This window comes from Xenopus laevis, chromosome 9_10L (genome assembly GCF_017654675.1).
Source record: "Xenopus laevis strain J_2021 chromosome 9_10L, Xenopus_laevis_v10.1, whole genome shotgun sequence".
NCBI classification, from domain to species: domain Eukaryota; kingdom Metazoa; phylum Chordata; class Amphibia; order Anura; family Pipidae; genus Xenopus; species Xenopus laevis.
In genome coordinates, this window is record NC_054387.1 from 8,022,040 (window position 1) to 8,038,720 (window position 16,681).

Consider the following 16,681-nt stretch of genomic DNA (forward strand, 5'->3'; position numbering starts at 1 on the left):
TTTCCATTTTCTGTGTAATAATAAAATAGTTGCTTGTACTTAATCCCAACTACGATATAATTAATCCTTATTGGAGGCAAAACCAGCCTATTAGGTTTATTTCATGTTTACATGATTTTCTAGTAGACAAGATATTATGGAAAGATCCCTTATCCAGAAACCCCCAAGTCCCAAGCATTCTGGATAATTGGTCCCATATCTGTACTAGGAGCAGGGACTTTTCTTCGAACACATTTTACAGCCTGCAGGTATCTTTAAAGGAAAAAAAACCGTGCACTTCCCTTAAGAAAAAAAAAAGCCTTTATCACATGCAAAATATAGCAGAAAAAAATCTATATTTAAGACATGGGGGTGGATTGCGTGTGTGTTTATGGATTTATAGAAATAAAAGTGTAAACAAAATGGATAGATCAAGTTCATACTGGGGCAGCCATTTTTAAAAAAGGGTGCAAACAAGCACAGAAATGGTTAAAAATGTTATAAAAATGTTTTTACTATTTGTACGTATTCTTAGTGCCAGAACTAACGGGCGTGCGGGGGGTGCTACTGCACCAGGGCCCACAGCCCCTTGGGTTCACTCATTAACGAAGTCACTGCAAAAATTGCTTTTGTAGGGGGTGGGGCCCAGCGAAGTTCCGCTGCTTATTCTGTTTTTTTCCCTAATGCTTGCATTAGGTCTAGGTTTCCCTTTAGGTCTAAAGGTTTTAAGCCAAAATGCCGCTCTTTATATAGCTGCACCCTGCCTTCAAAAATAACTGATCAATGAACATTTGATTCCTACCGCTAAATCCGGCACACACACTCACAAGAAAACAAATTGTCAGCAACGTCTTAAACTTAGAACAAAAAAAGCGTAAATGGATTAAGGGTCTCTCAAAAGATAACGATTTTTCTCCGCATTTAATAGTTCCATTTATGGAGTGCCTAACACGTAAGTACTCGTATCTTAAGAAAAAAAGGTATATTTTTCTCTCGAGTGCTCGAATTCACAGATTACAAAAAGAAAACAATCCTCGTGTATTGTCAGTGATGTATGTCAACCTAACTCAATGTTTCTCTTTCCAAATACAAAACCAGCTTAGCTTCTGAGCGCGGTGGGAGGTCTCATCGCTTCAATACAACAAGCCAAAAAGGAGCGGTGAAGATGAAATCAGTTGTCGATGACTTGCCGCTGCTTCATCGCCTGCATGAAGATCTTGACATCATCATCATCATGCGTGGTCTAGCAGAAAGGCTGCTTGTGAGAACCCATGGCTGGCATTCAAAGTTTTCCTGGACAGGCAAAAAATTTAAAAGGAAAAATATATATGTATGATACAGACGCCACTGAACCCTAGCAGCAAAAAAATATTTTTGAGGTGCACAGTGCAAATAAATCAACACAACATGTAAGGTATTTGATAGGGGGCTTACACATGGAGAATCCAATCCACAAGGACCTCATGAAGGTCTTCACTCAAGGTCATAGCAGATGTATGGAAACAATTGAGGTTTGGTATGGACTGTTGAGGTGATGACAGCCCCTTAGTAATAAGGTGCAATTTAAGCTATTTGTTTATAAGTGGTTACTTCTGGAGAACTTAGGATAGAACACCAACCTGGAGGTAAAGGGTTGGGTGTCCAACCAACATAGGCAGACACGTATAGGGACCCTAAGAACCAGAAAAAACCTTGGTGTCTACAAGATCCCAATAATTTCTCTCTAGTGCAATGTACAGTATTTATTTATAAGTGGTTACTTCTGGAGAACTTAGGATAGAAAACCAATCTTGAGGTATTGGGGTTGGGTGTCCAACCAACACAGGCAGACAAGTTAAATATAGAGAATCCAATCCACAATTACCTCATGAAGCTCTCCATGATCATAACGCAGTAGACATATGGCAATTGAGGTTTGGTATAGACTGATGAAGTGATGACAGCCCCTTAGTAATAAGCTAGTGCAATTTGAGCTATTTGTTTATAAGTGGTTACTTCTGTATAACTTGGGATAGAAAACCAACCTGGAGGTATGGGGTTGGGTGTCCACCCAACATAGGCAGACAAGTATAGGGACCCTAAGAACCAGAAAAATCCTTAGTGTCTGCAATATCCCAATAATTTCTCATGAAACCATCAAGTTCTCCATGGTCATAAGGCAGAAGATACAAGTCAAACAAAGTGCACAAACTATTGAGGTGATGACTGTCCTCTAAAGATGTTCCCTTAGAAATTAGCTGGTATAATATAAGTGGTGCTCCCGGAACACTTGGGATACAGAATGAACCTGGGGCTATGGGATAGGTGTCCAACCAATGCAGGCAGGGACCTCAAAACCAAAAAATATCCTCAGTGGCTCGTGTATAACAAAGTGCATTGACTATTTATAGCCCCTTAAGGCAATTCCTTAGCAATTATCTGGTACAAGTTAAAGGTTTTTTTTTCAAAGTGGTGCAGTTAGGATAGTGAACCAACAGGAAGGTATAGGGTAGGGTGTTCAACCAACAGAGGCAGACACATTTAAGGACCCCAAGAACCAGAAAAATCCTGTTCTTAAGGATTATAAGAATATATTATAACATCAACAAGGTTTCCATGGGCAGAAGGCAGTAGATGCAAGTCATAGTGGATGGACTATAGAGAAGTCCCTGCTTAAGGCATGCTTCTTTATTCAGTGAAATGTAAACACCTTTATAAACGGAACCAATACTTACAGCTTAACTTCATGTCAGTAAATGTACAAATAAGATGGATAATCCGATATTCAATAAAATGACCATACAGATCATGATTGTATTAGGTCTCTGGAATAAAACAGAGAAAGAGAGAGCAAATTAGTATCAAAGACACCCCTTTACTGCCATTATACTTTGAGCCAACATCAGTGAAAAGAGTTCAGGAGGAAAGATTGCATGTGAAACCTCTTACAAAACCTATTATGGTTGGGTTGTCCCACCAATACATTCTTAGGAAGCCCAGGTATCAGTGGGTGCTCTGTCCACTCAGGCTTGCTTTTTATGTTTATACCATGACCATTGACTCTTGATTTGTTGTGTGAAGAATGGGAAAAGACAGAAAAAGAGAGATAAAAAGAATCGAGAAGATCGGATGTAACGACAAAGAGAAAACTCATTTTGATGGGCAAGTTCTTCATGTAGTGTACCTATTCTGAAATATAACACATGATGGGGGGATATTATATTCAAATTCTGCTGTCATACAAAGAAGTCTATGGAGAGTTTGAGGAACCTTGGGGCTACAATTTCTCCAAGAGGTCTACAGTCAGCCTACAGACTTGAACAGCCCGGTTTAACCTTATGTTGGTCTGAAAAGTTTGTAAATGTAACTGGTTGTGTAATAAATACTGAGCTACTACAAACAAGTAAGACCAGAAGCCTCACCTCTTCTATCTCCTCCTCTGCATTTGTAACCGCTGCAACCTGGACTCCCTTTTTAACCAGACTTTTGGTTTCAGTCTTCAGTGATACCTTAGACTCAGACTTTGCCACAGACTTTGGTTCAGGTTTTTGAAGGGCGGCTTTTGGTGCTGCCTTCGTCTCTGGTTTTGGCACATTAGGTTTTGGTGCAGCCTTTTGTTCTGCTTTCTGCGTCGCCTTAGGCTCAGATTTTTGGACTGTTTTAGGCTCAGGCTTCTGGACTGACTTGGTCTCATAAATGTCAGTTTTAGAGTCTAATTTGGACAAGGTCTTCGCTTGCATCTTCTCCTCTTTTCCTTCTGGCTCATCATTTGGCTTTAGCTGAGACTCTCTGCCAATCTCTGATCTCCTGGAGACTGGTTTTGCTTTTGTATCTTGGTCTTTTGAGGAAGATGGTACAACATCCTTGACTTGTTCTTTTATATCTGGGGTTCTAGCTTCAGGAGTTGCTTTTGGTGATGGGAATGGTTGCTCCTCATAATCCAGTGGAGGAGTCACTGGGGAGGTCCGAACAGCATAGCTATGATAGCCCTTATGAAACTCAATATCAGCATCAGACAATTTGTTTTCTAATTTGTGTATCATTTTGGTATGGTTTCCCTGCCCATATATTTTGGACGGGGTGATGGATCTACTCCCTGCACGGTTCTGATCTCCATTCCAGTTGTTGGGGCTCAGTCCCTTCTCTTTCTTGGAACTTTGTTTAGGCTTTTTGGCATCTGGAGGGGATTCAACAGAGGTAGGTGAAGGGGTCCGCACTGGGGAGACTTCACGTTTTGAAGTCTGCTTCACACGAAGCAGGGGACTTTCTGAAGGTGTTGCTTGTGGTTCCTGATTGGCCGGAGCTGTAGGCTCTTTGTGATCCATTTGTTCTGCGTTTTCTATAATTTCTTGAAGCAGCTTTCTCTTGATGTATTCTGGCCCTGATTAAAAAACAAAGCTATCAATATTATATATTATAATATCTCATAATAATGCTATTATCATTTGTTGCAAGATAGTATAGGTAAAACAACAAGCATATATATGCATCTGTCAAGGGCTTACATTACATTTCAGAGCCATAAAGCAGGGCAGGACTGCTGCTTACAATGGGGATCAGATAGGATCTGTGCAGCCACTGGGACAGAATGTTCTGTTATACAGATAGCTAGAATCTCAGCCATAAAGCAGGGCAGGACTGCTGCTTACAATGGGGATCAGATAGGATCTGTGCAGCCACTGGGACAGAATGTTCTGTTATACAGATAGCTAGAATCTCAGCTGCCATAAAGCAGGACAGGACTGCTGCTTACAATGCGGATCAGATAGGATCTGTGCCGCCACTGGGACAGAATGCTCTGTTATACAGATAGCTAGAATCTCAGCCATAAAACAGGACAGTACTGCTGCTTACAATGGGGATCAGATAGGATCTGTGCAGCCACTGGGACAGAATGTTCTGTTATACAGATAGCTAGAATCTCAGCCATAAAGCAGGGCAGGACTGCTGCTTACAATGGGGATCAGATAGGATCTGTGCAGCCACTGGGACAGAATGCTCTGTTATACAGATAGCTAGAATCTCAGCTGCCATAAAGCAGGACAGGACTGCTGCTTACAATGGGGATCAGATAGGATCTGTGCAGCCACTGGGACAGAATGTTCTGTTATACAGATAGCTAGAATCTCAGCTGCCATAAAGCAGGACAGGACTGCTGCTTACAATGGGGATCAGATAGGAATTTTTTTATTTTGTAAAAACTTATCAATTTACAATAATCATCAGCTCAGCTAAATCAAAACTGATTTTAAACTATTTACCACCAAATAAGCAAAATATAGTCCATGAATCTTTGGCTTGGCTCAGCAGTATCTCCCACCACCAAACCCTCTTGGAGTCCTTCCTCTGTCCATAATTCCCAAAACAAACCTGGCAAAGTCTTTCCCTTTGTCCATGAAAAAGGTTTTCCTCCCTCCCCAACCACCACCTTCACCACCACAAACCCGGCCACAAAGTCCAAAGTTTGTCTTTCTATTAGTGGGCCATCACACCACCCTTCCCACATACACCCCCCAACTCAGGACATATATATTGCTGAGCCAAAGAGCTTGCAGAACTTTTCCACTGAAAAGCATGAGCTGGTGTTATCACATTGTCTGTTTGAAAGAGAAACATGTCAGACATCACAGGCATTAGTATCATAAATACATCAGTATACGTCACAGTTTCACACCTCTCCATTTGGATGCATTCAGACAGCTTTGCTTAACCTCTCTTTCCCTCAGGAAACCCAAATCAGCCACCACAGACTTCACTATTTGGTCTATAACAACATCCTCATGGCTAATGGACCTTCTGCAGCGGAAATGCCATAGGTGGTACCTCATCACCGATATTATTAGATACACTGTCCCTCTATCCAGGGGATGTGGGACAGACAGAACACCATAGGCCGTATCAGCATAGGACAAGTGTTTGATGTGGGGCACGTTGAGAGCCTCTGCCAGCCGATGTTTTAAAACTTTTGTCACAGGACAATCCACAAGAAAATGTTCTAGGGTCTCATTGGTGGAACAGCCCCATGGGCACTCCCTCTCTGTGATGTTCAAAAAGCTCACATTGCCTCGGACAAAAAGTCTTCCCTGAAGAGCCAGCCAGTTCAGATCAAAATACTTTGGGGGCACCCTTCTGTCATTGAGCCACCGCAGGCTCTGAGAAAGGACATCCCCCACACAGTCCTTCAAGGCCATGGGGACAACAAAGTAGCTCAATAGGATCCTCTGATAAATTTGTCTCCTTGTAACAGAACTCAGTTCCCCAATTCTAATGTCCCACTTTCTCAAAAGTTTTAGCCCGAGTCGAATATGCAGTGGGAGACAATTCCCGCGCACTCGGACCTGCTTCACACTATCGCCAAGCAGCCAATCTCCTACCAGAGGCAATGCCCAATTCTTGATGCAACATTCCCACAGGGAATCAGTTCTTTGGCCCAGGCTCCCAAAGTTAAACTTCAAGAAAATGGGATCAGATAGGATCTGTGCAGCCACTGGGACAGAATGTTCTGTTATACAGATAGCTAGAATCTCAGCTGCCATAAAGCAGGACAGGACTGCTGCTTACAATGGGGATCAGATAGGATCTGTGCAGCCACTGGGACAGAATGCTCTGTTATACAGATAGCTAGAATCTCAGCTGCCATAAAGCAGGGCAGGACTGCTGCTTACAATGGGGATCAGATAGGATCTGTGCAGTCACTGGGACAGAATGCTCTGTTATACAGATAGCTAGAATCTCAGCCAGGACTCAATCATAAAAAAGTTTCTTGACCATATATAAAACTAAACAAAAGTGGAAAAATAAAAACTATCAACAGCGGAAACACAACAGGCTAAATGATAAGGCTGGGTTTATAATACCCGTATATCATCTAAATTATGGTTTGGCTTGTTCATCAGTAAGGAAGACAAAGAGGAACAGTATTGTGCAGTGTAGGCATCAATTTAAAGCCTTATTAGATGAGGCGACTGAAAAAGCCAGTGATTCCTGTGCAGCAAATGCAGCTTTATACTCCCATTTACTGTGTCACTTTGCTATTCTCTTCCTCGCTGAGTTTCCTTAGGATTGTGCAGTTATTGCTTTATCTTATAACAACCATACACATTATATAACTGCAGGGGAAAGAAATACGATCACGTTCTCTGCTGCCGACGAAATTATAGCTGTGAGGGAAATCAGTTGCAGAAAAAGCAAGTAAAGCTGAATGTGCGGAGGCATCGCAGGTGAAAAAGAAACAGGAGAGAAAGTTATTTTTTTGCCTTATTCTGTTGCTCCATCAACATAATTGCCTAATTGTATCCGTTCAGATCTATTCTGGCAAACAGTTTAGATAATGATCACTTTGCGTGTATAAATCAAACCTCACACATTGCAAAAGGATTTGAAAATAAATATTAAACCCCCCTAAAAACTGTATCTAATCTTGTGTTTATTCAATTAGTACTGGAAAAATAATGTATATTTCAAACACAGATATAGCCACCTCTTCCTCAAGGGAGAAGATTCATTAGGGCAGAGACACAGGCTCAGATTCGGGGATATTTAGGGCAGAGACACGCTCCGATTCGGGGAGATTTAGGGCAGAGACGCTCAGATTCGGGGGGATTTAAGGCAGAGACGCTCAGATTCGGGGGGATTTAGGGCAGAGACACACGCTCAGATTCGGGGAGATTTAGGGCAGAGACATGCTCAGATTCGGGGGGATTTAGGGCAGAGACAAACGCTCAGATTCGGGGAGATTTAGGGCAGAGACACAAGCTCAGATCCGGGGAGATTTAGGGCAGAGACACACGCTCAGATTCGGGGGGATTTAGGGCAGAGACAAACGCTCAGATTCGGGGAGATTTAGGGCAGAGACACACGCTCAGATCCGGGAGATTTAGGGCAGAGACACAAGCTCAGATTCGGGGGGAGATTTAGGGCAGAGACACAAGCTCAGATTCGGGGGGAGATTTAGGGCAGAGACACACGCTCAGATTCGGGGAGATTTAGGGCAGAGACACAAGCACAGATTTGGGGAGATTTAGGGCAGAGACAAGCTCAGATTCGAGGAGATTTAGGGCAGAGACACGCTCAGTTTCCGGGAGATTTAGGGCAGAGACACAAGCTCAGGTCTAGGGAGATTTAGGGCAGAGACATATGCTCAGATTTGGGGAGATTTAAGGCAGAGACACACGATCAGATTTGGGGAGATTTATGGCAGAGACACACGCTCAGATTCGGGGAGATTTAGGGCAGAGACACGCTCCGATTCGGGGAGATTTAGGGCAGAGACACGCTCAGATTCGGGGAGATTTAAGGCAGAGACGCTCAGATTCGGGGGATTTAGGGCAGAGACACACGCTCAGATTCGGGGAGATTTAGGGCAGAGACACAAGCCCAGATTCGGGGAGATTTAAGGCAGAGACACAAGCTCAGATTTGGGGGGATTTAGGGCAGAGACAAACGCTCAGATTCGGGGAGATTTAGGGCAGAGACACAAGCTTAGATTCGGGGGGAGATTTAGGGCAGAGACACAAGCTCAGATTCGGGGGGAGATTTAGGGCAGAGACACACGCTCAGATTCGGGGAGATTTAGGGCAGAGACACAAGCACAGATTTGGGGAGATTTAGGGCAGAGACAAGCTCAGATTCGAGGAGATTTAGGGCAGAGACACGCTCAGTTTCTGGGAGATTTAGGGCAGAGACACAAGCTCAGGTCTAGGGAGATTTAGGGCAGAGACATATGCTCAGATTTGGGGAGATTTAAGGCAGAGACACACGATCAGATTTGGGGAGTTATATGGCAGAGACACGCTCAGATTCGGGGAGATTTAGGGCAGAGACGTACGCTCCGATTCGGGGAAATTTAGGGCAGAGACGTACGCTCAGATTCGGGGAGATTTAGGGCAGAGACACATGCTCAGATTTGGGAGATTTAGAGCAGAGACACACACTGAGATTCTGGGAGATTTAGGGCAGAGACATACACTCAGATTCGGGGAGATTTAGTTGCCCGGCGATAAATCGCCTCTTCTTCGGGGGCAACTTAACACCTTGGACTGCCTCCCACCGGCTAGAATGTAAATCTCTGGCGAGATGGCACTCAGAGCACTTTGTTTTCCGAAGTTGCCCGAAGATTCCTCGATTCCTTTATATTCTAGCCGGCGGGTGGCAGTTCGAGGAGATTAGTCGCCCTGAAGAAGAGGTGATTTATCGCCGGGCGACTAAATCTCCTTGAATCTGAGCTTATGTCTCTGCCCTTAGAATCCTAGCCGTCTCTACAGGAATGATGAGTTGTCCTTATCCTTGACCTTATCAAAATCACTGATAGTTGTTTTACAGGCAGAGAAAAATAAAGATAGTCTACTACAATCATATGCTCTTTGATTTCTTATCTTCTTATGCAGAAAGAAATGATTGGGTGTAGAGTCACATCAGGATTAGATATTGCTAATGAGCTCTGTATAAACAACCTCCCTTGTTTGTGACTGTTTTGGCTTACAGATGAGTGGAAGTCCATTATGCAGGGAGTTATCTGTGTGCTGGGAATCTAATTAGCTTCCTCACAAGGAAGTCCAGGGTTGGACTGGGTAGGACACCTGGAAAATACACGGTGGGCCCACACAGACCCAGAACCGCTAACTGGCTGAGACCCCCCCTCCGACTCCAATTGCGGCTGCAACAAAATATGTTAATCGATGCATGGGGGTTGCTGAAGGGGGGTTGCAGCTGGGGGACCCTGGGCCCCTTGTCCAACACTGAACATGGAGCACCTTCAGTTTTCCTGTTTAACTAAAAAAACAATGGGCATATGGCATAGTCAGGACTTCCCCTTTTATTGATCTAATTTGAACCTCACTATTATAATAAATCATTATAAAGTAAATTGCAGAGTCCTACCAGGGCCACAACCTTTACTTACCATAAATAATATGTTTATGTGTTGGTGCAGCTTCAGCAATATCTCACCCTGGGCAATTCAAATAAAGCAGCTCATTGGTGGGGAACAAACCTGGTTGGTAGAAGTCTGGAGAGAGCTCCCTCGCCATGGTTCTGGCTATACCGGACTCATTATTGGCTGCTTGTGCCGCCTGCTCCGCTCCCTCCGCCTTGGCTTTAGCGTGAGTGGTCCTGCGGGAAAAGCAAAATCCAGTTATGTTCTCAAATATTATGTTTTATTATGTTATTATTATCTACCAGTAGGGGCATAACACCCTCAATCACTATGTGTGGAATCCCCCTTATATCACAAGACAGCTGCCTGATGTAGTGTTAGAGGGGTGACCCAAGGGCCCCACTAGAAGACTAACGTCTAGGGCCCCACCACCCGCTACCGGCCACCCAGCTATTTCCCAGTATCCTGATGGGCTAGTGCAATGCCAAGTCCAATGACATATTTGCAGAAGAAAAGTAGACTCATCCTTTCTACTTTGCAATTTAAGCATGCACCATTGTCTATGAGCATGCACCATTCAGGTACAAGAGATGGAGATAATGCCCTCTGTATAAACAACCCCCTTTGTTGTGAATGTCTCGGCTTACAGATGAGCAGGAATCCATTATTCAGGGGGTTATCGGTACACTGGGTATCTAATTATCTTTCTCACAAATATCAAACATGGAGCACCTTCAGTTTCCCTGTTTAACTCAAAAAAATAATAAAACCACAGATATTTCCTGGTAAAAAGGGGTTGTTCCCCTTTAAAGGAACTTTTAGTATGATGTAGAGAGTGATATTCCGAGACAATTTTTAATATTTGTGGTTTTTGAGTTATTTAGCTTTTAATTCAGCAGCTCTCCAGTTTGCAATTGCAGCAAGCTGGTTGCTAGGGTCCAAATTTCCCTAGCAACCATGCATTCATTTGGAATAAGGGACTGGAATATGAATAGGTGAGGCCTAGAAAGAGGAGAAATGAAAAGCAGCAATAACAATACATTTGCAGCCTTTTCAGAGCATTTTTGTTTTTTAGATGGGGTCAGCGACCCTCCTTTGAAAGCTGGAAAGAGTCAAAAGAAGATGGCAAATAATTGAAAAACTATATATAAAAAAAAATAATGACGACCAATTGAAAAGCTGCTTCGAATTGGCCATTCTATAACATACTAGAAATAAACTTTAACGTGTCCTGATGGGTAAAAGCTGAGTGGTCGCGAGTCCGTAGGGGTGGTCAGTAGAGGCGGGGCCCTGGAGGTAGACCCACCCTCTCTCCTATTAATTTGAGTATGGTCCATTGTCTATGGACATGAACCAATGAGGTACAAGAGTTGTACCCCCAGCCCCTTAGATCAGTTGATGGATTTTGCAGCAAGTGTCGGGCTTAAAAAATGGGATATTTTATATATACGAGGGATGCATCGAAACCACTATTTTGGATTCAGCCGAACCCTCGAATCCTTCGCGAAAGATTCGGCCGAATCCAAATTAGCATATGCAAATTAGGGGTGGGAAGAGGAAAACATGTTTTACTTCCTTGTTTTGTTTCCCTTCCCAGCCCCTAATTTGTATATGCAAATGATTTCATACGTAATATTATTTCCCTTGCATATGCAAATTAGGATGCGGATTCGGTTCGGCCGGGCAGAAGGATTCGGGCGAATCCGAATCCTGCTGAAAAGGGCAGAATCCCGAACTGAATCCTGGATTCGGTGCATCCCTAATTTATAGTTGTATTAGAAATAAAACAAACCCATTTTATCCAAATCCGAATTTCTCTTGACCCGAGAAGATTCATGGGCAGAGCCTGGGGGCAAGAATGTCCGTGACAGGAGAGGGGGGATATTATTTAAGCCACACTGGGTTCTGTTACTGAACCCGATTGCTAATTTTGCTAAATTGTTGTAATGGGATCCTGGAAAAGTTTAGATTGAGATTCCTGACATTGCAAGAGAAGGAGAAGAGCGAGAGCTCTGGGAATAGACTCATCCAACTGCCTTTAATATGTGTAATGTATTCATATGAGCCGTTCCTTCTCCTCCCCTGTGTAACATACAACTAATTGCATTTAATCCACCGCTCTGTCATTGAACATGGACCCGAGTGTAACCGCTACAGAACAGATTTCTCTTGACAGATTAAATGAACTGGAATAAAGAGTGAAGGACTGGACCCCTTGGGCCCATGAACCTGCCATCCATGATCTCCCCATTAAATTGATTAAATGTAAACGCCAAGAACATGAAACATGTATTAGGTATTGTAGGTCAGGATTGGAAATAAGGAAATGCAGATGCACAGATCCTATCTGATCCCCATTGTAAGCAGCAGTCCTGTCCTGCTTTATGGCAGCTGAGATTCTAGCTATCTGTATAACAGAACATTCTGTCCCAGTGGCTGCACAGATCCTATCTGATCCCCATTGTAAGCAGCAGTCCTGCCCTGCTTTATGGAAGATGAGATTCTAGCTATCTGTATAACAGAACATTCTGTCCCAGTGGCTGCACAGATCCTATCTGATCCCCATTGTAAGCAGCAGTCCTGCCCTGCTTTATGGAAGATGAGATTCTAGCTATCTGTATAACAGAGCATTCTGTCCCAGTGGCTGCACAGATCATATCTGATCCCCATTGTAAGCAGCAGTCCTGTCCTGCTTTATGGCAGCTGAGATTCTAGCTATCTGTATAACAGAGCATTCTGTCCCAGTGGCTGCACAGATCCTATCTGATCCCCATTATAAGCAGCAGTCCTGTCCTGCTTTATGGCAGCTGAGATTCTAGCTATCTGTATAACAGAGCATTCTGTCCCAGTGGCTGCACAGATCCAATCTGATCCCCACTGTAAGCAGCAGTCCTGCCCTGCTTTATGGCTGAGAGTCTAGCTACTTATCAGAAGTACATAAAATGAACATACAATTTTTATGTATTTTTAATTTTGATGTATATTTTTATTGAGAGTGCAACGATGGATAAGAAGATTGTCAGTTACAAAAAAATGAATCCTTTGCCCTTTTAAAAAGCTTTTGACTGTAATATGATTTTGTGCTATAAGATATAAAACAGCCTCCGGAATAACTGTCCCTGTATAAAGTGAGCCTCAGACGACTGGTTTTATATTTAACGAGGGCAGTAAAATCAGCCATTTGGGCGAGCAACTATGTATATATCAGCAGCTGTCGCCCAGTCTTCCAGGGGGGCTGCACTGACTGAAGGACAATGCCGAAATCTGCTGAGGTGAGAGCATCGAGTTTCGGCTGAAATATTTAGGTACCTCTGTGGATTACGGCAATCGCTCGCTGGAACTCCAAGACCTCAGGGCTGTTGCAGGACTTCATGTTGACTAGTGACATTCCTGGAATACTGAAACCGTAGCCTCACCCTTAAATAACCCTCTTTGGCCGAATTCAAGCCCCTCCATTCTCTGAAAGGGGAACTTTTTTTTTTTTTTTTAAAGAGGTGGATCACCTTTAGGTGAACTTTTAGTATGTTATAGAATGGCTAATTCTAAGAAGCTTTTCAACTGGCCTTTTTTTAACACTTTATGGAGTATTTGCCTTTTTTTCTGACTCTTTCCAGGTTTCAAATGGGGGTCACCGACCCCCTCTAAAAACAAATGCATACCTCCCAACTGTCCCATTTTCAGAGGGACAGTCCCTCTTTTGACAGCTCAACCCACAGTCCCTCTTTGTACGGTAAAGTCCCCATTTTCTCTGTACTGAAAAGCAAGAAAAAGTTTCTAACTTAAAGGAAAACTATAATCCCAAAATGAATATTTAAGCAACAGATAAAAAAAACTGCCATTTTACATCTCTTGCCTTTTACCATCATTTCATGATGGTCTGTGTGCTGCCTCAGAGATCACCTGACCAGAAATACTGCAGCTCTAACTGTAACAGGAAGAGATCACCTGACCAGAAATACTACAGCTCTAACTGTAACAAGAAGAGATCACCTGACCAGAAATACTGCAGCTCTAACTGCAACAGGAAGAGATCACCTGACCAGAAATACTGCAGCTCTAACTGTAACAGGGAGAGATCACCTGACCAGAAATACTGCAGCTCTAACTGCAACAGGAAGAGATCACCTGACCAGAAATACTGCAGCTCTAACTGTAACAGGGAGAGATCACCTGACCAGAAATACTGCAGCTCTAACTGTAACAGGAAGAGATCACCTGACCAGAAATACTGCAGCTCTAACTGTAACAGGAAGAGATCACCTGACCAGAAATACTGCAGCTCTAACTGCAACAGGAAGAGATCACCTGACCAGAAATACTGCAGCTCTAACTGTAACAGGGAGAGATCACCTGACCAGAAATACTGCAGCTCTAACTGTAACAGGAAGAGATCACCTGACCAGAAATACTGCAGCTCTAACTGTAACAGGAAGAGATCACCTGACCAGAAATACTGCAGCTCTAACTGTAACAGGAAGAGATCACCTGACCTGAAATACTGCAGCTCTAACTGTAACAGGAAGAGATCACCTGACCAGAAATACTGTAACTCTAACTGTAACAGGAAGAGATCACCTGACCAGAAATACTGCAGCTCTAACTGTAACAGGAAAAGATCACCTGACCAGAAATACTGCAGCTCTAACTGTAACAGGAAGAGATCACCTGACCAGAAATACTGCAGCTCTAACTGTAACAGGAAGAGATCACCTGCCCAGAAATACTGGAGCTCTAACTGCAACAGGAAGAGATCACCTGACCAGAAATACTGCAGCTCTAACTGTAACAGGAAGAGATCACCTGACCAGAAATACAGCAGCTCTAACTAACAGGAAGAGATCACCTGACCAGAAATACTGCAGCTCTAACTGTAACAGGAAGAAGTGTGGAAGCAAAAGACACAACTCTGTCTGTTAATTGGCTCATGTGACCTAACAAGTATGGTTCATTTGGTATGGTTGTGTGCACCGTGACTCCTTCGATCCCAGGGGATGGCCCTTTTTTTTTTTTAAATGGCAATCTTCTATTTAGGATTACCCAATGGCACATACTACTATAAAAGTATAATATGAAAATGCTTTATTTACATGAAGCAGGGTTTTAAACATATATATACATTATTATAGAGGCCTACATTGTTTTGGGGGTATAGTTTTCCTTTAATTGGCTTTTGGCAGAGAGCCCAGAACAGCCACAGCAGCGGATAAGATACTTTTGTAACAATTTCTAGATAAGCAAATAAGTAATTGTAACAATATAAGATAACAGGTCCCTTGGGAAAAGTTAGACTGGCAGCTTCATTAGCAAAACTGTAATAACTGAAAAAAAACACAGAAATATGTTCAAACTTTCATAACCTGCCAAATTGTGTAAAATTTTTTTTGGGGAGGAGGTATGCAAACGCTCTAAAAAGGCTACAAATGTATTGGTATTGATTTTTATTGCTCCTCTTTCTATTCAGGCCTCTCCTATTTATATTCCAGTCTCTTATTCAAATCAGTGAGTGGTTGCTAGGGTCATTTGGACGCTAGCAACCGGACAGATAAAAAACTGCAAACTGGAGAGCTGCTGAATAAAAAGCAAAATAACTCAAAAACCACAAATAATAAAAAATGAAAACCAATTGCAAATGGTCTCAGAATATCCCTCTCTACATCAGACTAACAGTTCATTTAAAGGGGAACAAACCCTTCAATAAAGTTAATTGTGTTTAAAGCCAGAATGAATGAATGGGTTACACTGATGCAGCTCTTGTGTGCATGGCCATTTCATCAGACCACAGGCCTCGTGGGTAGGGGGGGGTATGTGAAACATGTGCTGCTTGGTGTCGGAGTATTAATAGGATCAGCTGTCAATAAGAGGAATTAGAGAGACATTCCAGGGGGCACAGCTGGTAAGAGCATGTAACAAATGCACTTTGCCAACCGACTCGTTTCCAATGATTATTTTCACAATGAGGCAGCACTGCCACCAAAAACTCCGCCACTATATTTCCTACGTGTAGATCTTGCCTGTTTGTATGCACGCTCATTTGATTGACATTGGATTTAATGAGCCTCTAATTCTCATCTAAAGCCAAGGTTTCAAACAATAAAAGGCACAGATATTCTCAGACAATTTGCAATTGTTTTTTTTTTATTTTTTGTGGTTTTTGAGTTATTTAGCTTTTTTAATCAGCGGCTATCCAGTTTGCAGTTTCAGCCGTCTGGTTGCTAGGGTACAAATGACCCTAGCAACCATGCACTGATTTGAATAAGAGACTGGAATATACATAGGAGAGGCCTGAATAGAAAGATGAGCGATACAAAGTAACAATAACAATAAATGTGTAGCCTTACAGAGCATTTGTTTTTTTATATGGGGTCAGTGACTCCCATTTGAAAGCTGGAAAGAGTCAGAAGAAAAAGGCAAATAGTTATAAGACTATAAATAATGAAGGCCAATAGAAAAGTTGCTTAGAACTAGGGATGCACCGAACCCAGGATTCGGTTTGGGATTTGGCCAGGATTCGGCCTTTTTCAGCAGGATTCGGCCGAATCCTTCTGCCAGGCCGAATACTAATTTGCATATGCAAATTAGAGGCGGGAGGGAAATCGCTTAACTTTTTGTCACAAAACAAAGAAGTAAAAAGTTTTTCCCTTTCCCACCCCTAGTGTGCATACGTAAATTAGGATTTGGATTCAGTTCGGTATTCCGCCGAATCTTTCGCAAAGGATTCAGGGGTTCGGCCGAATGCAAAATAGTGGATTCGGTGCATCCCTACTTAGAACTGACCATTCTATAACATACTAAAGGTTAACTTAATGAAATATAAGACAAAAAGTGTAGGGCCCCTCTGAGAATGAAAAA

At 42.8% G+C, this 16,681-nt stretch overlaps 1 protein-coding gene across 4 annotated transcripts in view; it reads right to left on the bottom strand.

The window, feature by feature from the left end:
- Positions 1-332: 332 nt before the first annotated feature.
- The window catches only part of jph2.L (junctophilin 2 L homeolog), a 46,224-nt gene continuing 29,875 nt past the window's right edge, over positions 333-16,681 (bottom strand). For all 4 annotated transcript variants that reach the window (XM_018234898.2, XM_041575808.1, XM_041575806.1 and 1 more), the window contains 4 exons: positions 9,950-10,068; positions 3,381-4,339; positions 2,694-2,783; positions 333-1,272 (listed from right to left, as the gene is read on the bottom strand). In XM_018234898.2, the coding sequence (XP_018090387.1) occupies positions 2,703-2,783; positions 3,381-4,339; positions 9,950-10,068 (1,159 nt within the window). In that variant the 3' untranslated portion in view covers positions 333-1,272; positions 2,694-2,702. The remainder of the gene's footprint in view (positions 1,273-2,693; positions 2,784-3,380; positions 4,340-9,949; positions 10,069-16,681) is intronic.